Below are 23,102 nucleotides of genomic sequence, written 5' to 3'. Positions count from 1 at the left end.
TATCCAGCACAAATGACACCACAAAATAAAAGCTTTTGTCATAATAGACCAAAATACATATATTGTTAATGTCCCTCTAAGAAGTGAGCAAAATATGTCACAACAAAATGCAGAATAAGAAAACTGCACAAATCATGATACCATGCTCAATATTTACACAGCAGTTTTCGTTCATAGGCCTCAAAGCATTTCACAACACTGCATCTCTTTCTTTAGTATGTATTATTGAAATGAGTAGTTCCTTCTCTCTCCAGAAACTTCAGAGTTTCAAAAACAGCTGAAGAAAAAGTTAAAGATTTCCCTGTAACTTAAAAAATATGGATACACTGGTTCATACTTCTTAGATAAAATCACTTTGGATTTTCCAATTTCTTTTATGGCTTTATTCTGGAAAAATGAAAGTTCCTCAGCTTCTTCTTTATTGTGAAATATTTCTGTATCAAGAAGGCGTAAATTTCTGAAACAGAATATAACATGAATATTTTACGAGCATATTCACTGTATCTTGTTTTTTATTCGTTTCCATAAAACTTTTTTCATATTTCACATTTCAAACATAAACAGGTTTTTAACATATTTTAAACACTTTGAAATAATGTTATTTTCAGAAATTAGCTTCTGTTGTTCCAGAACAACCAAATATATACACTGCAGTACTGTCTGTATACATGGTCTCAAATTGAAATAGTAATTACTACATTTGAGCATATTAATAACTATTTGCAGAATCAGAGTTTGTGTATATGTTACATATATGTTACATATGTTACATTAGATAGAGGATCAAACATTAAAAATTCTAAATGTGTTAAATAGCATTCCTTTCTAGGACTGGATGGATTTTTGCAAATATTATAAAATAATATAGAAATAAATAAACAACGAAATCTAGCTTCAAAATAATTTTCAGTTTTTATATTTTTAAAGACTTTGTCTGAATTTTGTCTCCTACTTTGCAGATACAACAAAAACTGAAAAGCAAAAAAAAACCATCTCTCTCTGCAACTTCTTACAGCACCTGACCTGGACAGGTCAGTTCATTGTCTTTTGTATCACCAGTCAAGAAATAAGTAAGCAGTTTGGTCTACTCTGGGAAGCAGAAAATAGCTCATCTAATGCCTTTTTCCCATACTAATCAGATAAGAGGAAAAACCACAAGTTCCCTGCTAGGCAAGACAGCAACCTTTCTCTTCTGGGGAGACATACTATTTTGAAAGACCAAAAAAAAAAAAAAAAAAAGGTGTCAAATTTACATAGAGATTAGGGGACTACACTAAAAGCAAGAAAGACTATTTAAAAAAATGGAACTCATATCCAAAATTAAATTATTTTTGAAACACGTCAGAAGCAAGAAGCTTGCCAGAGTCTATAAGATAATAAAAAGAAAATTAAAAAAAAAAAAAAAAAGGCCTTAGAGAAGAAGACAGGATCCTAGCAGCTCCATTCTGGAGCCTTTCTATACAAGGAACATGGTGTCTCAAATTCAAGTGTCAGTGGAACAGGCTGTAGAAAAGAACAAACCAAAAAAGAAAATTACAAATTGCCAGGTCCAGATGGCATTTCACCCAAGCTCTAAAGAAAATCAAGTACAAAACAGCTAAACTATTCAACTTGCATGTGTAGCTTCTTGCTTAAAACTACCTAGATACCAAAGGAAATGGAGATGGCAAAGCGTTCCATGGGATTTCTGGGAAGTACGGATAAGAAACCTTGACCTTTATAGAGAAAAAGCTGGCAGAAACTCTTCAAAGCATAAAGTTAGAGGGAAAACAGACAAATATATTTGGGATAACGGCTTTGAACAAATCCATCATATCCATGATCAGTGTTCAGATGTATATACTGTAGCAGCCCCATATTCAATGGGGCAACTTAGAAATCTTAAGATGTCACCGCCCATTATTTCCCTAGATAGATTCTGAAATCATCAAGCAGCTGACCTAAGAGAGACAGAAAACACTTACTTAAATGAGGTCTCCCATAACTTCAGAACAGCAAGCATTGAAGGATTTATTGCATGCAAATTTTCTTTCAGATAACTGCATGCTGACAGAAAAGACTTGTTCCAAGGTTTTGGCACTACTTCTATTCTAAAAACAAAAACAAAAACGAAGTAAACAAAAAAAAACCACAGCAAACCACAAAATCAACAAGATACAGTAGGACGAACATAGCTTTGCCAAGAAACAAAATGTTTATACATTTATTTTAAGATAATTGTTGCATCCCAGAAAGCACAGAATTCAGGTGATAAATCTAGCTTTCATTATTCTGGTATCAAAAAAATCTTCAAATATTGACCACTGTATAAAAAAAAAGAAATAATATAAGAGAGATATTGCTGAAATCCTAAGAGATCTGAAACCTATTCATGGTCCTTTATATTATATGCATGTAATAAAATCATTATACATATATAACGTATTTAATCAATTAATATGCGTATGTCTACAACATGTAATATCTCTGTTTATCCTCATCATATCAAATCTATAATAATTCACAAGTTTAGAGACTTTTCATAAACTCAGTAGGTCTGATTTCAAGTTTTTAAAAACATTAAGCGGTTTTGGTGGGGGGTTTTATATACTCATATACTCCTATATACTTTTTGTTTTAAAAATTGTCATTTTCTACAGGCAGTCCGATTTCACTATTACAATATTAAGCATTGCAACTTAAGAACCATACACTGCAACCTTTACATTGCAAGGTGTCATGGTTTCAGCTGGGATGGAGTCAACTTTCTTGCTAGCAGCTGGTACAGTGCTATGCTTTGGATTTGGGATGAGAAACAATGTTGATAGCACACTGGTGCTTTTGATTGCTAAGCAATCAAGGACTTCTTTGCTCCTCATATCCCCCTGCCATGAGTAGGCTGGGAGGGTACAAGAAGTTGGAAAGGGATACAGCCAGGACATCTGACTCCAACTGACCAAAGGACTATTCCATACCACGTGACATCATGCTTAGTATATAAAGCTGGGGGAAGAAGGAAAGGGGGGATGTTTGGAGTTATGCCATTTGTCTTCCGAAGTAACCATTACATGTGATGGAGCCCTGCTTTCCTGGAGATGGCCGAACACCTGCCTGCCGATGGGAAGCAGTGAATGAATTTCTTGTTTTGCTTTGCTTGTGTGTGCAGCTTTTGCTTTACCTATTAAACTGTCTTTATCTCAATGTACAAGTTTTCTCAGTTTTACTCTTCCAATTCTCTTCCCCATCCAAATTGGGGGGAGTGAGTGGCTGCGTGGTCCGAGTTGCTGGCTGGGATTAAGCCACAACACATGGGAAAAGCAAAAATTTGTCATATATTTGTAATACTTTTGTTCCCATTTTCACAATGAACTCCTATAAAAAAAATAATTTTGATTTAAAATAAAACTTTTATCCATTTCTCAGTGAATCTGTATTCCACATTTTTTCCACATCTATCTTATGTATTTCTTTAGAAAAATGTTTCATATTTCAAATACTGTTAATGGAATAAAACTGCTTTAGCAATGATTATTCTACTAGGAGAATTTTCTACTTTTGGATTTGCGTGTAAGCATGTGACATAAGCTTATATATAAACTACTGTTATGTCCTACACAGTTCCTAGGAGATATGGAAGATCTAAGAAGAATTAGATGTAGCATGGCCTCTTACCCAGGAGACACAACTACAACAATAAATTCATTACATATTACTTCTCTTTTTAAGATGCAAATTGCTTAAGAAACATCTGTGAAGTCGCCCCTTCTATTATATTCTAATGCCTACCATTTGATATTTAAAAGTATCTATCTCAAACCACAGGCCAGAAATTATTTGTAACAAAACCTTTTCTGTTTTTAAAATTAGTCAGTAATGCTTCCCCCAAAACTGGTTGATATCAGTGGAAATGTTCAGTTTCTGCAGTATTTGTGAGTCGTCATTCCTCTACAAGGTAAATTTATTTTACCAGGCTTTGGCTATAACTATAAAAGAGGTAGCTCTTCACTTTCATATCTTAGGAAGAATTAGAGTATGTTCTAGGAAAGTTGATACTAAGTTGGCTGATCCACACTGGACAGATGTACGATCCTTCAAGTAGCACCATACTCGCTTTCAGCAGACGGCAGACTTTTTAAAACAAGTGTGAATTGAATGGAGATAGTCCACTACTCTAAATAAAGGCCACATCTATCCACTCCAGTACAGAGGATGCTACATACTGAAAAACCCAGCCAGAAAAGCTAGGCATCTACCGTTGTTTATACTACATATTGGTGAATTGTTCTGAGGAACAAAACAGCCTGTTTTTATTACATTCTTAAACCTGTCTGTATTAAGCCAAGCTGTCACAATCCATAAATAAGACAGAGCTTCAGTGAAATCTGTGCAGAACATGACATTTTTCCATTGATTACAATGCAGTTTATACATAAGCATTTTCAGATGCTGTGAGATTAATTGTGAGACTTCTTACCAGTTAAGCATTGCTAAACAACTAATTCCAAACAAACTTTCAAGGTAGACACATATTTTCCAGGGTTTTACCAAGGATGCTGTATAATCATTACTTGAATTTACATAACTAATAACTAAGTCTTATTTACAGTTATCACTGACTACTACTATTAAGACTCCTCCTTATACATGCTATTCGACCTGACTCTTTTCTAGTCAGTGTTTTTGAATAAATGTATTTTCTTACTCTGCACGATGAGGTAGAAGAAAATCTTTCTTGTTGTCCTCATCTTTTTCCCTGCTGTCTCTTAAAACAAAGTCAACTGAAAAAATTATAAAAAAAAGAAAAGAAAAGCCAAAATAAGCTTAGCAAAGGATCATAGAATCATTTAGGTTGCAAAAGACCCTTAAGATTATTGAGTCCAACCGTTAACGTAACAATGACAAGCAAGTCCACCACTAAACCATGTCCCTAAGCACCACGTCTACAAGTCACAGAATCATAGAATTGCTGAGGTTGGAAGTGACCTTTAAGATCATCAAGTCCATCCATTAACCTACCCTGACAAAACCACTTCTAAACCATGTCCTCAAGTACCACATCTACCCTTTTTTTAAACACCTTCAGGGATGGAGAATCCACCACCTCCTGGGGCAGCCTATTCCAATATTTAATAACCCCTTCAGTGAAAAAAATTTTCCTAATACGCAATCTAAACCTCATCTGACATAACTTGAACCCATTTCCTCTCGTCCTAAGTCCTTTAAATACCTCCAGGGATGGTGATTCAACCACTTCCCTGGGCAGCCTGTTCCAATGCTTGACAACCCTTTCGTGAATATTTTTTTCCTAATAGCCAATCTAAACTACCCCTGAGGCAATTTGAGGCTATTTCCTCTTGGCCTATCACTTCTTACTTGGGAGAAAAGACCAACACCCACCTTGCTACAACCTCCTTTCAGATCGTTGTAGAGGGTGATAAGGTATGCCCTCAGCCTCCTTTTCTCCAGGCTAAACAACCCTAGTTCCCTCAGTTGCTTCTCATAAGACTTGTTCTCTAGACCCTTCACCAGCTTCATTGCTCTTTGGACATGCTCCAGTACTTCAATGTCAACCAAAATGTTCAAATGCACAACTCATTGAGATGAACAGTTTTATCTAGATGTACATGAAAAGGTATTTAGCAGAAAGCTATACTATTAACTAGGGCTTTCTAAAATAATTCTTTTTAAAAAGTGTTGAATGATCAAAAATACTGAATAATATTAGCTTTGATCATTACTAGGATAAGAAAACCTGAGTATTCTTTTTATTAAAATGTGCCTCCAACATCCAGGAGAGCAATTTTATATAACTCTTCCATGATTGTAGCTCTCAGCAGTGAACAACCCTCAACAATAAATGATTGTGAATATTAGCAACTTAGGAGAAAATGCAAGTAAACTAGAAATCTACCTATAGCTTTTTTTACACTCAGAAGATAGTCTTCTTTCATTTCATCAGTCAGTGAATGTATACTTTCATGAAATACTTTCAGATGTTGTGGAATTAAAGCTAAGATGTGGTCTAGCCATGATTCATCCATTGGGGCCACATTTGCTGTATCAATTCCATGGCAAATGTAATAGTAGTATTTCTGCAGGATAAAAGAATAAGATGTATCAGTTAAATCCAGCACTAGAAAGACATTGCTGCTACATGTTTAGCTAGAGGTATGGGCTCATTTAATAAAAAAAAATGCAATTAGTAGCAAGTACTGATTTATGTTGTAAATTACATATACATCACTAAATCTAACATAAATACCTTCATCAGCCTGCCAAACACTAGCTGGTAGAATAACGATAAAAAGCCATTGAGATAGAAAAACAGGGTATAGTGGCATAAGCCTCGTTCCATTTCTCTGAGAAGAGCTAAATAACAAAAATTTCATTGAAGAATGGACATAACTTATAGCAATCGTACTTTAGTTTTTGTTTTTGCTTTTACAATTCTACAACACTGGAGAGTTCTCCTTTGTGGTGTCCCAGTACCAATCTTTTCCTTAAACAAATTTTAAATATATATTCATCTAACTCATCAATCCAGTGCTGCCATTATTATCCATTAGCTCTGAGGCTGGATCATGTATTCAAAAATAAAGCCATGCATTCTGCAGAATTTTGTGTGGATATGCAATGTAGATAATATGAATATATAACCACAAATAAGTACATCTGCTTGTATGCCAGCATTTAAAGAGGCATGTGAAATCTGATTAACAAAACCTCAGAGCGTTAAAGGAAACATAGATGAAGAAACAAATCAGCCAAAATTCAAAGAAATGCAGAATGGAATATCACCTGGAAGATTACCAACATCAGGAAGTAACACATGAATCTATTTCAATCAATTTATCCCCAAATGAGCTTTTTATGAATCTATTTTAAATATACATGAATCACAAAATTGTGTATACAAAATTGCATCACACAAGGTATCTTAAACCAGAATGAGGATGAAGAACATCCTATCCTTTAGAGGAGGATAATCCAAAGAGAATTGCCTTATGGATTCTATCTGCTCAAATAAAGCTGTGCATCCTCCCTTGCAAGTTATTCTCACCTTCAATAAGTGTAGAAAATATTTATTTATTACTTCCTGACATTGGTTATCTTCCAGTTACTATTCCATTCTGCAATTCTTTGAATCATCCATACATGCCTAATGCTCCATTCTCAACAGTAATGCTATAAATAATATTTTGTGTGAAACTAATAGTGGAAGAATATGTCACTATCAGTCATCTCTCATTGTGTCAATCATCTTGTCAATATTTACAATAAATGACTGGCACTGTATTTCATTTACCACTCTAGAAACAGTCTTTAGCTACCAAAATATCTTTCTCTATTGGAGTAGAAGGAACTGCTCTTGGAGGCTGGGTTCCATCAAGGGATGGAAGCTGTTCTTCAGGAAGATCCTGCTGTCTGAGACAAAAAAAAACACAGAGAGTATGGGTCACTTTCTTCAGATACATTTTACTGGCGTAATTAATAATAGACATCCTACATGTTAGTTGTGAACAAACAAAACAAAACAAAAAGGTAACTGCCAAAACTCTACAATGAGAACAAGACATTCTGATTCAAAAAGAACACTGACACATGTGACCAAGTTTGTATTTTACCTGCCAAGGTTCAGCTTTTATAATTGGTAATACAGTTCATGCTCATCTACATACTTTCAATTTGAAATCATCAAAATTTTAAAATAATTTCATTTAAAAATTTGGTTCATCTATCAAAAAGGAAAAACACGTTATTCAAAGATAAGGAAACTCACAATATAATGTTAACAAGAGCACTTCTGAAACTTTCATCTTTTTTTTTCAGATGACTGCTGCTCTGCAACGTAGAAGTTGATGATCCAGCACCTGCTTCATTATCTCTAGAACCCTGTATCTTGTGTCTCTTGCATCTCATCTTCAAATATTCTCCTTGCAGAAAATATATTTTGAAATTGAGTTTAAAAAAAAGTTCAAATGTATTGCACATATGTTTATGTTTCTGAGAGGTTTTCTTTAGTAGTACTAAAAATGTTAACCTTACCAGGTGAATACTCATTTTTTACAGTAAACTCATCTGACTCATCATCTTTCTCTTCTTTGCTCAGATGAAATGAAGGACAAGTCTGCTGCCATAGTGGTTTAGACCTTGCCTGGAATAAGTATTTTATATTTCAGTTTAACACTTGTTGTAGGTGCTACTAACACACACTTCAAGACTTCTTAAATATAGTAAATCAAAGAAACTAGCCTACAGCTGGAATAAGGAAGCATAAAAATCAGACAATAAACTACTACTAAGACGTTACCCTCAAATTCTATATATCCAGACTGTTAGAGATAAGCATGTTAAACTTATATGTAAATATTTGTAAACTCTCTAGTTTTATACCTTATTTAAATATTTTCAAACTTGTTCAATTACTCCACCTCCAATGTTTTCCAAATGGCAAAATATAAACAATGCTACACATACATATATAATATACATACATAGTGCAGATAGAGAGGATAGAGACCTCAGTATATATTTGAATGAGAACCATGGTCTTTAAATAACCATGCTGTGACACATATTTGAAAATGAAAGCTTACAAAAAAAGCCAACAAAACTACCTGAGACAACTGTGGTAGTAAGTTCACTCTTCTCTTTGCCAATTTCCCTTTGCCACCTGGACTGGGCTTTGAAAAAAAAAAAAAGTAAAATCATAATTAGACATTTAAATTACTACTAATGTTACACTCCCAGGAATACTTAAATTTGTAATCTAGCTATAATTCCGTTTTTATCTCTTATATAATAATTTTTACACATACAATTTCATACCACTTTCCCTTTTCTTCCTATAGTAGAATTCATGTAGAATTCAACTTTCTTAAATGCCTTTGAAAAATCACAGCTCTGAAAAATTAATTTTAGGCTGGGAAGCATTTATGGTACCTTTTTGCCAAGATGTACATTAAAGCGGTATGAGATATCATGAAATAACACAAATAAACAATTAATTCTTTTATTCCCATTCTTCAGTCAACATTTTCTAAAAACACAAAATGGTCCTTTTATCTAACCCATAAACTTTCATTTAAGAGGCCCCAGTATTTTCTGCTTTTCTACAATGCTCATCCCTCAGCATCAGACATCAAAGCTGTCTGTCCAAAAGCACCCTCTGACCATGCCCAGGACTCTGGCTAGCACGTTTTAGCAAGGTACAGCACCTTCCTGTAAACAAACAAGACAATTGCATTATTACTTGCAGTAATACTGCGTGTCTGTGCTACAGCCATCCTCTTTCCGCTTTGTACCTTATGCGAAGGCTGTAATGCAGGAAAGATATAAAGCACAGAATGCCTGCAGAGCCATACCCGAGCTGCCCTTAAACAAGTTGGGTTGGCTATCATTTGCAATACAGTTCCTGTGGTGTAGAACTCACACAAGTTTTGGGCACTTAACTATTTACATGAATTTTGCAGTCAAGGATAAACTCCAGCAATTCTCAGGAGAGCCAAAAAAAAAGTAAAATATCAGGCTCCAAGGAAAACCTCCTTCAAAATACAGGAATCTGACAATGATAAAATACATATAGGACATGCATTACCAGCTCTTAGCAATCTCTTCATAAACTAATCTGTGGTCCAGTTTGTGAAAGGGTAGCAAACTTGTTCCAGCTCTAGGGACCTCTCCCCTGAACGTGATGGGGAGAAACTCCTTGACTACAACTAGCTGCAAGAGGGACTCATACAACAAAATGTTTTAATTATCTTGTTTCAAAATCAACAGCATTACTCTTTTACTGAACAAAAGATCCATCCTCCCCCTTTCTCTCCCCAAATGAGATTAAACACATCTGGCTTCCCTTTGAACAGAGATCAAAATACCTGGTGAATTAAAGTACTCTAAACACCAAGCAGGCCAATTTTGATATTTTTAATCTAGTTTTTTGGCAGTCACAGAAAAGGTGACTGAAGACTTTGCAACAATAACCACATATCTCTTTCAGTCTCTCATTTATTTATTATTTATCAGTCTCCCATAACATCCTCATAGGTAAGCTTAGGAAGTGTAGGTCAGATGAGTGGACAGTGAGGTGGATTGAGAGCTGGCTGAATGGCAGAGCTCAGAGGGTTGTGATCAGCAGCACAGAGTCCAGTTGGAGGCCTGTTCCCCAGAGGTCAGTACTGGGTCCAGTCTTATTCAACATATACATCAATGACCTGGATAAGGGGACTGACTGTATGTACCTGCAGCAGGTTTGCTGATGACACAAAACTGGGAGGAATGACTGACACACCAGAAGGCTGTGCTGCCACTCAGCGAAACCTGGATAGGCTGGGAGTTGGCAGGAGAAGAACCTAATGAAGTTCAACAAGGGCAAGCGTAGGGTCCTGCACCTGGGGAGGAATAACCCCGTGCACCAGTACAGGTTAGGGATTGACCTGCTGGAAAGCAGCTCTGCAGTGAAGGACCTGGGAGTCCTGGTGGACAAGAAGTTGACCATGAGACAGCAGTATGCCCTGGTAGCCAAGAAGGCCAATGTTATCCTGGGGTGCAATAAAAAGAATGTGGCCAGCAGGTCGAGGGAGGTCATCCTTCCCCTCTACTCTGCTCTGGTGAGGCCACATCTGGAGTACTGTGTCCACTTCTGGGCTCCCCTAACCAAGGAAGACAAGGAACTGCTGCAGAGTCCAGCAGAGGGCTATGAAGATGATCAGGGGGCTAGAGCATCTCTCATGAGGAAAGGCTGAGAGACCTGGGTCTGTTTAGCCTGGAGAAGACTGAGAGGGGATCTAATCAATGCTTACAAATATCTAAAGGGTGGGTGTCAAGAGGATGGGGCAAGACTCTCTTCAGTGGTGCCCAGTAACAGGATAAGAGGCAACAGGCACAAACTGAACACAGGAAATTCCGTCTCAACATGAGGAAAAAACTTATTTACTTTGAGGGTGGCAGAGCACTGGAACAGGCTGCCCAGAGAGGCTGTGGAGTCTCCTTCTCTAGAGATATTCAAAACCCACCCACATGCGTTCCTGTGCATCCTGCTCTGGGTGAACCTGCTTTGGCAGGCGGGTTGGACTAGATGATCTACGAAGGTCCCTTCCAACCCTGACCATTCTGTGATTTAATGCTTTTGCCAGCTTATCTTCCGGTTAGGCATGGTCCACGTGCAAGATTTTTCACACCTCAAAATTCTAAAGCCTATACCAGTCTCATAGTCTGCAGCAACACAGATGATGAACTTATTTCAGCATAAATGAGGGAAAAGCAGTATTATAACCAATACAAAAAGAATTACATGACAAGCCTGCTTTTTGCCTGGTAATTGAAGCAGTTGTAACTCTACCGGGAAAATACGAAGCCATGTATTTCTCTGTAGTCTAGCATGTTCAACTGTAAAAAGATTTTTATAACAGACTGCATAACAGCTACCCGCCTTCAGTAATACTAGTGTGAATACATCTCCTAATAGTGTTTCCACTCTGCATCATAAAACTACTGATCACCAAGCCAATAAGCCTAATGGCCGCAGTCTCCTTTAGACAGAGTTTGGACTGGTTTGTCTTTGATAGAGTCATATTAAAAAAAAAAAAAAAAAAGGCTGAAAATAGCCTCTGATGATCCACTCTCCTTCTCAAAGCAGTGCTAACTACAAAAAGTTAGGTCAGATTCCACAGAGCATTGTCCAGTTGAGATCTGAAGGCCACTGCCTCTCTGGGCAACCTTCTCCCTTGCTTAATCATCTCACTGTGAAGAATGTCATACTTACACCTAGTCAGAATTTCCCTCCCTGCAACTTGAGAGCATTGCCTCTACTCCTCCTGCTGCACAGCACCAAGAGGAATCTGGCACCATTTTCTCTCTAGTTCAGGCGTTGGAAGCCAGTAACTACATTCTTCAGCCACGTTCTCTTCTCCAAGCTGAACGAACACAGTTCCCTCAGACCCTCCTCATACACCAAGTGCTCCAGCCCCCTAACCATCTCAGTGGTGATATGATGGACTCTGGTTTGTCAACAACTTTATAGCTGCTGGACTGGGGCTGGCTCAGGCAAAGTCACCTTAGGTGGTTCTGAACCTTGAGTAAGGACATGTTCTTTTTTCTCCGTGTCTTGCATAATGAGACTGAAATATAAAGCTTGTTGTTTCTCTAGTCCAGATTCTAAAACAGATGGTGAATGCTATCTAATACCCGCTGAAGGGAATGGATGGGGAAAAAAATATCTTTTGTACAGGAGAAAATGATTTTGAATTCCTGGAAGAGTATTATCTATTTCTCTCAGTGACAAGGTCCACAGTCTTAATTATTGGATTCCTGGTTAGGAACAAATAACAGAAACCTGGGTATTTTACAAATAATAGGTCTACAAAAATTACTAAGACTATATCTTGTCTTCATATACATTAACAGTTTTGTTTAGATTTTCTTTTGTTAGAAAAAGTAGAATTTAGCACCACAACTTATGCCTCTGAGCTGCTAGTACTGATAACATCAGTGTTGAAATTAGTTCCACTGAAGATGGTGCCAATATTTTAAAATATTATTCTGCAAACTTACTGCTGGCAATAAGATGTACTAAAAAGAGTCCTGGACAATGAGGACTATCTCAGGTAGTTATGAGCAGCCAACTCGCTTGAACACGCGCCTCAAGAAAAAACACGCAGTGAAAAATTTAAGTCACTGAAAGAAGTTACTGAATGATTTCACTTAAAATATCCCACACATTTAATTAGAGGAAAACAAATCTGAATGAGGACATCAGCACCAAAAAAGACTAAAGAACAGAATTCTTACTTACAGGAGAACAACACAATTTAAGAGAGCTGTCTTCCTTATAATTACATTTACCAACTACAACCCAATCAGGCTGCTAAAGAAATAATACAAATTAGTATCAGTTAATGCCCAGTGATTTAAGACCACATTCATAGCTAAAAGTTTCTAATGGCATTTGTGTCCTGGTTTCAGTATTTAAGCTTCCTTCAATTCTGGAAACAAACTGAACTAATTAGAATGTCTTCATGTTTAAAAAAACAAACAAAAACACCAATCCAGACAAACAAAACAAAACAAAAAAACCCAACACAACAGGGAAAGGGCTTATGACATAACCTTTTGTACCAAGCTAAAGACTGAAATTCATTTCTGTGGTTTATAATGGGATACCTTTTGGAGAGAGCTACTCTCTCTGAAAGCACTGCAGGAACAGCAGTCCAACCAAAACCATCTGTTTAAATTTACACTGCTAAAGTAATTAAAGGAAATCCGGGCAGCTGCAAGAAAGACTATGTTGCTTCTAAAAATCTCGTTTAAGGAGTTCATACCACAGACACCACGGTTTAACTTTTCTGGAGGGTATCAGTCACAACCAGCCCGCGACTCATGGGACAGTGTGCTGAAGCTCTTATTTTCAAAGAAAACCAACGCTTTTCAGATGAGAACAAGTGCCCCTCCGTTAGCCAGGTGCACCCGAGCGTTCTGCTCTCTGCCCCGTGAACAGCGAGCGCTGCCCCGGCGCTCCTCCTCAGCCGGCCCGCTGGGCCCCGGCACCCAGTCCTGCCCCACAGCCCCCGCCACGCCGGGGGCCGCGACGCGACCTCCCGCCCCCGCCTGCCTGAGCCGGGGCAGACGCTCTCGGCACTGGGCGGAAGGAAGCGGAGCGGCCGGGGAGAGCTCGGCCCCGGGGCCGCTCACTGTCCGCTGTGCCCCCTCAGTCCCCGGTACCTGCTCGGTGGCCATTGCCCGCCCGGGCCAGGCCGCGCTGCCGTGTTGGGACGCCGCCGTTACCTAGCAGCGCCGAGCGCGTCCGCTGGCCGCCGCCCACCGCCCCGGCCGCGCGCCCCGCGCAGCCCAACGGCCAGGCGCGAGCGGCGGGGCCCAGGGGACAGAGCGGGCAGAACCCGCCGCGCCCAACCGTCGCTGCCGGCCTTCGAGGGCGAAACCCAGCGTAGCTAATTACAGCCGACTCGTTAGTTTTCCAACTCGTTAACGCGTGTCAACAGCGGAAAGCTCGAGCTCTTACGGGAGCCTAACCCAGAACCTGCTGCAGGGGGAGAGAACAGAGGAGAGAAACCTCCGGGACGTGAAGCCGAGTGAGAGGTTGCTTTCCGCCATCGTTAACTCCGAAGCCGCGGCGGCCCGTGGTGGAGTTTCAGCAGGGCTGCCGGCTCAGGTGCTGCCGATTGAAGACACGCAGTTACTAGCTGATAACAGGGAATGGGTTACACCTGGCAATGTTGTTTTTAAGCTATTGCAATGCATTTGCAGCTACAGCAAGCTGAACTTCAGCTTTGCTGTTACCTCCCCATCTTCCCATAGAAAATGCTTGATACACTTCTGAGGCCTGCCAATTTCAGGGAAATAAGGATAGTTAAAATTGCTTTGAGTAGCGCTGTGTTTAGGCAGGCATTCCTTCTTACCTTTTAAATTAACTTATTTGTATCAATAAACACAGATGCTTGTCTTCAGGCAAAGCAGTGAGACCTGTGTGCTCCAACTAAGCATGCGAAAGAATTCACCTGTGCTTGCAAAACCATCCCGAATGAGCTCTAATGGCTGCGCTGGGGTGTCTAAACCACAACCGCAACAAAAGGCCTTTCAGATGCTGCATCACGCATCAGCCCATCTTGTGCATAACAGACATAGTACTTAAACAACCTGCCGCCACCACCCCCAAGTCAGTAAATTAAAGAATACAAGAAAATATAAAAAAAAATCTCTTTGAGTTTCAGTGGTAGTCAATGGGTGTTCCATGCATTATGAATCTGATGCTCTGACCAATCTAAATAAAATACTGGTATGGTTGGTGTGATTTGTAACACTTTGCTGCGAGCAGGTTTGGATTTCAATGGGATCTGAAGGAGCTCTTGCAATGTTAGGTAGTTTGTGAATTTTAAATGAGAGATTCTGTTATGTTTTCACAGTAGCAACACATAAGAGGTGGCACTACAGTTTACAGTGGAGTTAGCCTGCTGGAAAACCCCTGTAAAAATGAGTTCTGGCCTGTAATCAACCTTGTGAACAGTACAGAGAGAAGTGTAAGAGTCAATATATCAAGTTTTAAACATAAAAGCCCCTTCGTTAAAATACCAGAGGCAAAGAACCAGTAGGGTATTTTTGCTTTGTCCAGCTGTAGAAAATTCAACATCACTTGGAATTCCCAGTGCATTTTCTAAAACAGTACCAAAGCCTGGTTTTGATTTTGAAATGAGAAATATCCTCATACTCCACATATCTTAAGGAGATTCAAACAAGGTGGCTCTAATATATAACAGTGCTGGAAAACATGCAAAGGGAAATCCTTGCTATTTCATTTTAATACTGAGTCATTCAACTGTTAGAAACTATCTACAGAAGGCAGTAGCACATTCAGCATACATCACCACATGCTGTTAGGCATTGCGATTCCTTTTGCTAGAAGTGTCATTTTGGTTTTTTTCATTATCTGATTAGGAAAGTGGAAATAGCACACCGGCTTGTACTCTTCAGAGGAGGAGATGCATTTAGCTTGCTAATATTAGGAACATTATGGAGAAAATCAGTCCTTGCGTATCTAGTATTTTTCATTATAAGAACTTTCTTCTTACAGAGTACTAAGAACTTCTTATTTCTTAGAACTTAGAACTTCAAGAACTACGTGACGTTTATTCTTTTTCCCTTTCCCCCCCACATTTCATTCTTTTCCTGAAGTGACCAGTTAAATACAATTTATTTACATAAACACAACACCAGCTGATTTTAATCAGCTTTTCCAAGGCCGCAGGAAGACACAGCAGAAAAAATGGTTTAAAACTCATTTTTTTGCCTTCTTGTGTTTGGTTAACATGTCACTTTCATCTGAAATCCCATACTCAGACATAACAAAACAATCTAAATCTAACTTCAGAGATAAGATCAAAAGAATAAAATGGCAAAAGGATGAGAAGAAGGGAGTACACACGAATACAAAGTAAGTACTCCTCAGCATCTGTTTTAGAACTGTACTAAAAGCTATTAAAAAAAATGGAGCAGGCTATTAAAAAAAATGCATCATGACCAGCCAAAATCAACAGAACATAGGCAGGCAGTATCATACAGTTCATATATTGTTATGTAATAAAAAGTTTGGCAAAGATTGGAGCATGAGTGCAAGTAAAAAGAATCAGTCACGCAGTCAAATTAAAAACAAGAAGGAAAAAAAGGCCATAAGTAGCATTTTTATCACTAAGTTTTCATTTTCTGAAAGATTCAGTGACATACAGTTTTTATTCCACCTTGATGCCTCAGTTAAATTCTGGAGTGCCAGTAATCAAGAATACATTTCTTTCTCCCTTCAAACAGGGCAAAACTATTAAACAGTAGTTAACAATGTGGTTTGCTCTGTGGAATTAACAAAACTTAAGGCAAAATACCATCTACAGTGAAGTATTTTACTGACCAGATGTTTTGTTTTTAATGTGAAAAAAGTGATCCTTCAATTTTTAACCAAAGTAGTTACTGGCATGCTTCGTATGTTTTGATTAGAGTGAATAAATAATGTTTGAAAGTACAACTAATGTAGTAAATTTTGTGTATACAAAAATCAAAATTCTCAGATTTGGGTATTGCTTTAAAAATTATTTCAGGAGGGGGATTTTCCTTCCCCAGAGGTTTCAGATGACAGACTGAAAAACATTAACTAGAATGAAAATGGAACAAGATGTTTGAATGCAATGGAATCACAGCTTCTTAAATGCCTAAAACTTGTCTCTCAAAGTTGTATTCCTAAATCACCCCAGCAGTTACAGCAATCTCAACTGAATGCTAAGAGTACATACTGAAATGTATGCCGACATAATACCTTCTCTTGTACTCCACTTCATCTAAAATCTCTTTTGTATCTTTTTTTTTTATTAAATATATATGCGTATATATATTTTTAAGTTCTCTCACATTCACCTTTCATGGGCTCGCTGTAGTTGTATGTAAAAGAAGTAATCAATCTCACATTGTAAAGACCTTTAATGAAGCAAGCAAATCTTTCTCATAGAGGCTTCTAATATTCAGGAAGTTGTTAATGACTGATAATGATTTCCGTAAAGGAAAATTTTTAGTCATCAAAATTCAAGTTCAAGGGTTTTAAATCAAGAGTTGATACTTAAACTCTCATGTTCATAGGCATGGACATTTGAATTTTTTTTAAACTTTTATGATCTTTATTAAATCAGGTCTCGTTATACAGATCTCTTGCATATGGAATAATTAACACACAAAAAAATCAAATTGAAGACAGGACTAAAATAGTATTTTCTTCCCTAAAAGAAGAGTGATAGTTATTTACATTCTGATTGTAAAAATCATTCTCTGAAACATGCTGTGCTATAAGAAGCATGTGTTTAGTCAGATGAGTCTTCTGCTCATATCACAATGGAACTACTGACCATCAAGGAAATACCACTTTGCAAATTGTTTTGGAACAGCCACCACAGTAACAGCAGAGATGTACAACACAATCCTACAGTAACTGCAACATGGAAAAGATTTTTAAAGGCAGTGAAAAGATCTGGGTTCGTCTGTGTCAACAGAAACAAAGCAAGTTACAGGCCAGAACTCTCATGCCTGTTTCACTACAACGAGCTTAAGCACCTATAGTGGCAGTTTAAAAAAGAAAAAGGAGTCTTTATTTACTACCAAGAATATCAGAACACTAAAGGAAATATGAGTACTTTGTGGTCAGTGTAGGTGTGCTGACTTACTGACTCTGGATGCATAAATTGTCACAGGAAGCCTCTGTTCACACTCCTCTCAAAGGTGAAGTCTTCATTTCACTGGAAGGCAATAGTTTTGTCACGGGTGTTACTGGGTTAAAAAAAAAAAAATCATCCTTTATCTTCCTCTTGTGTTGTGAAAGCAACCAAAACTAGCACTGTCACATGAAATGATTGATTCTTTGAATACTTTATGTAATAGTCTAGCCCTTATTTATTAGGGCTAACACTACCCGGGCTAACCAGGTAAGTATTTTTATGTCATCATTCACGCACCTGCTTTTAATTAAGAAATTTCCATATACTCTCACGCATTGTTAGGTGACTCAGCAATTCAGCCTTGTGATTTTACCATTAATTTGCTAGACATTCACCACACTGACTCATTCTGCATCTTGCTCATTTGTCCAGTGCTGAGTGGACCAAGCAGTATTTTCAAGTCTGTCAGCTGCCAGGTTCTTCAGGCGCAGGATGACTGGTTTCTGAAACAGACACACATTAATTGCATGCTTTTATCTTGCCCCAATTTTGAAATACTTTTTTCCAAGCATAACTTTACTTGGCAAGACTACGAGCACAACTGTCCTGGTAAGAAGTTGGTCAGCTATTATCTAGATGATGCATTTTTCTCACGTCTCCTTCCTTAGAAGGCCTTTTGAAAAGACAGAAATTTCAAGCTGTCTCAAATCACTACTAAACAGAATAGTTTGTTTCCTAGACGTCCTAAAAAATTTGAAAAAAAGAAAAAAAAAAAAAAGCAGCATTCCTTCAATGCAGGAAATGTAAATATTCAGATAATTTCTGAACTTAATGCTGCAAGCAACACCAAACCAAGCACATGAATACTCTATTTCTTTCACGAAAATAAAGCCCATTTGTGCATTTTGAACAATGAGAAAGCTTTCATTTCATCAATGAAATGCGCCTTTGTAGGAAATATACTATATATTGCACAACGGGTTGCCACCTCTTTTGAGTATAGTTCCTTTTCTAAAGGAAAAATGCGTTATTTTTTTTAAATTCAGCCATCTACTTGAAAATGAAACAAATGTACAATTAGTATCCTAGGAGACTAATGTGCGTAACAAACCTTCCATTTATGTTTCCTTACATGCTCATTCAGCAAAGGCCATTAGAATTTAACATAAAGGGTATCACTTCAGTAAATATTGCAAGATATAACTAGACCATTACATAAAGGAATAACTATTTATGTATAAAAAGCAGGCATATGTAAAAGAATTCCAGGAAGTTAGCTGGTAAGTTTATGATTCATTAGTAGTCAGCACAGACACACCAAGGGGAAGTCAGGCTTCAGCAGCTTGATAACCTGCCATGGTGAAATGACTGGCCAGTAGATGAGCAGCGGACATTTCCTACCTTCAGGAATGCCTTAGACACTGTCTCCTTTAAGATCCTCATAGACAAGCTGTTGATGTATGGGTTGGATGAGCAGACAGGGAGGTGGACTGAAAAGTGGCTGAATGGCCAGGCCCAGGGGATGGTGAGCAGTGGAACAAAGTCTAACTAGAAGTCAGTAACAAGCAGTGTACCTCAGGGTTCAATCCTGTGTCCAGTCCTGTTCAACATCTTCATTGATGATCTAGATGATGGGGCAGAACGTACCCTCAGCAAGGCTGCAGATGACACAAAACTGGAAGGAGTGGCTGATAACACCAGAGGGTGATGCTGCTGTTCATAGGGACCTCCGCAGGCTGGAGAAACGCCCTGACAGGAACCTCATTAAGTTCAACAAGGATAAGTGCAAAGCTTTGCACCTGTGGAGGAACAATCCCATACACAGATATATGCTGGGGCCAACCAGCTAGAAAACACCTTTGCAGAAAAGGACCTGGGGTCCTGGTGGACACAAAGTTGAACATGAGCCAGCAGTGTGCACTTGCCACAAAGGCGGCTAAATGGTATCTTGTGCTGCATTAGGCAAAGTATTGCCAGCAGGTTGATGATCCTTCCCTTCTACTAAGCACAGGAGCGTGTCCAGTTCTGAGCTTCTCAGTATATAAGAGACATAGACATACATGACAGTCCAACAAAGGGCCAAAAAGATGATTAAGGGACTGGAGAATCTCTCCTATGAAGAAAGGCAGAAGTAGCTGGAACTGTTCAGCCTAGAGAAGAAAAGTCTTAGGGGGTACCCATGGCAGGACAAGAGGGAATGGACACAAACTGAAACATAGGAGGTTCCGTCTGAACATAAGGAAATAAATTTTTTACTGTGAGGATGATTAAGCACTGGAACAGGTCGCCCAGAGAGGTGGAGTCTCCTTCCTTGGAGATACTCAAAAGTCATCTGGACCTGGTCCTGTCCAACCAGGTCTAGGTGGCCCTGCTTGAGCAGGGGGTTGGACAAGATGACCTCCACAGGTCCCTTCCAACCTCAACCGTTCTCTGATTCTGTGAAGAAATGAAAGCACAGAAGTTTTGAAAAAAGGCAAAGTTTATTTATTTTAATATAAAAACATCATGAACTGCATAGAAATATTACTTCAGTCATCTTAAAATGTTACTCATCACATTTACACTTGGTAATTCCCAGTAATATGGCAAGAAGCAAGACGGGCTAACAATTGTCTAAGATGTATGTATTTACATTCAATTGAAGTTATGCATGCACAATAAGATTTTTAAATAAATCAAATGCACTGACCCCCAAAAAATCTGATTCAAGGTATATTTTAAATTTACATAAAGTACAAATAAAGTCTTCAAACCTTAAGTTCCTTGGATAAGACCAGTTTTCATTTAAATTTAAAGATAAGTTAGCTCCAAAAGTAAGAAATGTAAACATCAGATACCATAATAAAAATCTTAAAGAATAACAACTTTGTCATAAAGTGCTGGCATATGCTTTCAGCTTTATTTTCCAGATGTTTTAAAATAGAATACTAATTTCAGTTTAGTAATATTTTTGCAGAATTTTAAAATTTTATAAACATTCTTTTCTATCTTTATCCATTACAGCTTTTTGACATTTTCTTATTTATCTTAAGTGAACTTTAACTTCTGAGTATGTATAAAATAGTTTGTATTTCATATTTTTAATTTACCCAGTTCAAATTAGACTCCTTGCTGATGAAAAAACCCAAAAGGTTAGCTAAGACTACAACTGGGAAAAGCCAAGGACTTTGAAAAGTAAGGGTGTAAGTTACCTGAACACAATCCAACAACTGCCTCCAGCAAAGTCATTTTATAATTATATATATTATCAGTATCACTGAAAAATTTACATGAGAATTAATACATAAAGGAGATTCCATGTGGTTCATTTACACCTAGGCATCTGAGCTTCATCCATGCTGAATATATCTGTTACTTCATTTCACATGATATTAAGTCTTGGAAAACTTACTTCTGTTGCATCTGAACCCTGTATGACGGGATCGCTACTAGCTGTCTGTACTCAGGCTGCCAAAGGGCTGCACTGGAGCAACCACGAAGCAAAATACTGATTTTGAATCCGCTGACTGGTGGCATGTAGGCAACACTATCCTTATAAGGCCATTCACTGGCTGGGGGCAGGTGAAGCAATTCATTAGCACAGTGAAATCCTTCCCAGCCAAGGACACTTGGCTGTATTTGCTTCTGTATCCTTTAATCTCACATTTATTATAAGAAGTAAGGCATGCAGCGTAATGGGCACTAGGTCATTATATTCACATGATACTGTTTGGGTTGTTGTTCTAACTGCAATTTGTTGTATCCTGATAGTAATTGTGAGTTGTGCCAATCTAACTCTTCAATTAAAACTTTTGTTAAGATGGATAACCCCTGGGCCTAACATTTCTTATTCACAATTCAGAAATGATGACAACTAATCTAATATGGTAGGATAGGATAAATAAATTAGATCAGGTGAAAGTAAGATAGGCGAGGTGGAACAATTAATTATATCTAAATGGTCTATCAGAAATATCACCTCTCCTTTCTGAAATCTAACTGACACGATTTCCATTTTCATTGGATCGTGAAAACTTCTGACAAACATAAGCTGAAAAATAGTCTTACGCGCCTTACACCTCAGTCAACTTCTCACTTGTCAATGTTACTGTCACCCAAAATAAAGACAACAGTCCTGAATTCCCCCATGCATTATGGTGATACCTTATACTGAAATCTATTTTTAAAAAAACCCCGTTCCTTCCTTGTGCAAAGAAAGATAAAATAAAACCTTCTACCACTCATTATGTTCATCTCTCAGTACCTAACTATTGACAAGTCCACAGGCACACCTGAAAAAGATTATCAGATTGTGATATTTTATTATACAAAACAAACCAAATCCAAAACAATTAAGTCTAAGCTCTGAGGAGTCAAAAATTCTATAAGTATTTTAAAGTGCCACTTGGTCTCAAAATTTTTATAAAGAGTTTTAATACATTCTCTACACAAAAAGACTCATGATTAGGATTTTATCTTGTCAGTATTAGTTTCAGGCTGTTATGGCATGATTGGTATTTGCTCTAAGTCAAAACTTGACACAGGCATTATTTCCTCAGAGCCTAGAAACAGGAAATGGAAGGGATATAACTTAAAAAAATAACAAACCAACTAAACAAGCCAAATTTAAGGCTTAAAACAATTATTAGGTAGTTTGTCTTTAAATACTAAACACACTGCAGTCCATTTCTCAGAGCGGGCATGAAGCTAAATTATTATGGATTATAATAACTGACAAAAAGATGCACTGCACTTCTACATTGGAGGGGCATAATAAAAAGCTTTTAATTGCAGCTTTACTGGCAAAAATGGTTATTTTCATTTTATTCAGTTATTACTTTTAACTCTAAGGAAGGTTTTTGGTTTGGGGTTTTGGGTGGTTTGGTTGTGGGGTTTTTTTGTTTGTTTGTTTTTTTAAGGAAAAAAAACCTGGTGGTTGTCCCACCAGGTAGACAATACTATTTCAGAAGTTTGATGAAAGCAAACTAACAAGTGTATCAAATATTTACACCAGCTTAAGACCCTCATCCTCTTCAAATATAACTTACTGATAAGAAGCAAAGGACAACTAACGCAAGGACTGACAGTCTACCCGTTTTCTATACAGGCATTCCAGAGATGCAACACAGGAAAAACACACATTATAGTCCCTAAGCAGACCAGATCTATAAGGCAGAAACACTTCCTCAACTGCTAAGGATCCTAGAAAGAAAGCAGTTTTCCAAATGGCCCCAACACATGTATCATAGTCCCAAAACATACCAACTTTAGCTTCCATTTAAAGCAATGACAATGGTCACAAAGAAGCCCAGTAAAACAGCTAGATTCAGTTTACCTGCTTAGACCAATTTCTTATTAAGGCTAGTTATAAAAATGTGCACGTATTCAACCACTGTTTGGCAAAGCTTGAGTTTAAACAAACTCACATTCAGGTTTTAATTTGTT

At 37.9% G+C, this 23,102-nt stretch overlaps 1 protein-coding gene across 1 annotated transcript in view; it reads right to left on the bottom strand.

The window, feature by feature from the left end:
- DNAH7 (dynein axonemal heavy chain 7) overlaps window positions 1-13,713 on the bottom strand; it is a gene marked incomplete at its 5' end in the record, with an annotated part of 117,347 nt that extends 103,634 nt beyond the window's left edge. The window contains 9 exons of the mRNA XM_082483985.1: window positions 338-457; window positions 1,965-2,090; window positions 4,682-4,757; window positions 5,891-6,071; window positions 7,311-7,404; window positions 7,760-7,913; window positions 8,026-8,134; window positions 8,598-8,663; window positions 13,444-13,713. Of these exons, the coding sequence (XP_082340111.1) occupies window positions 338-457; window positions 1,965-2,090; window positions 4,682-4,757; window positions 5,891-6,071; window positions 7,311-7,404; window positions 7,760-7,913; window positions 8,026-8,134; window positions 8,598-8,663; window positions 13,444-13,713 (1,196 nt within the window). The remainder of the gene's footprint in view (window positions 1-337; window positions 458-1,964; window positions 2,091-4,681; window positions 4,758-5,890; window positions 6,072-7,310; window positions 7,405-7,759; window positions 7,914-8,025; window positions 8,135-8,597; window positions 8,664-13,443) is intronic.
- Between the last annotated feature and the right edge of the window lie 9,389 nt (window positions 13,714-23,102).

This window comes from Vanellus vanellus, assembly GCF_965231255.1.
Source record: "Vanellus vanellus genome assembly, chromosome: 5".
NCBI classification, from domain to species: domain Eukaryota; kingdom Metazoa; phylum Chordata; class Aves; order Charadriiformes; family Charadriidae; genus Vanellus; species Vanellus vanellus.
This window is presented reverse-complemented; position numbering and strand designations above follow the sequence as displayed.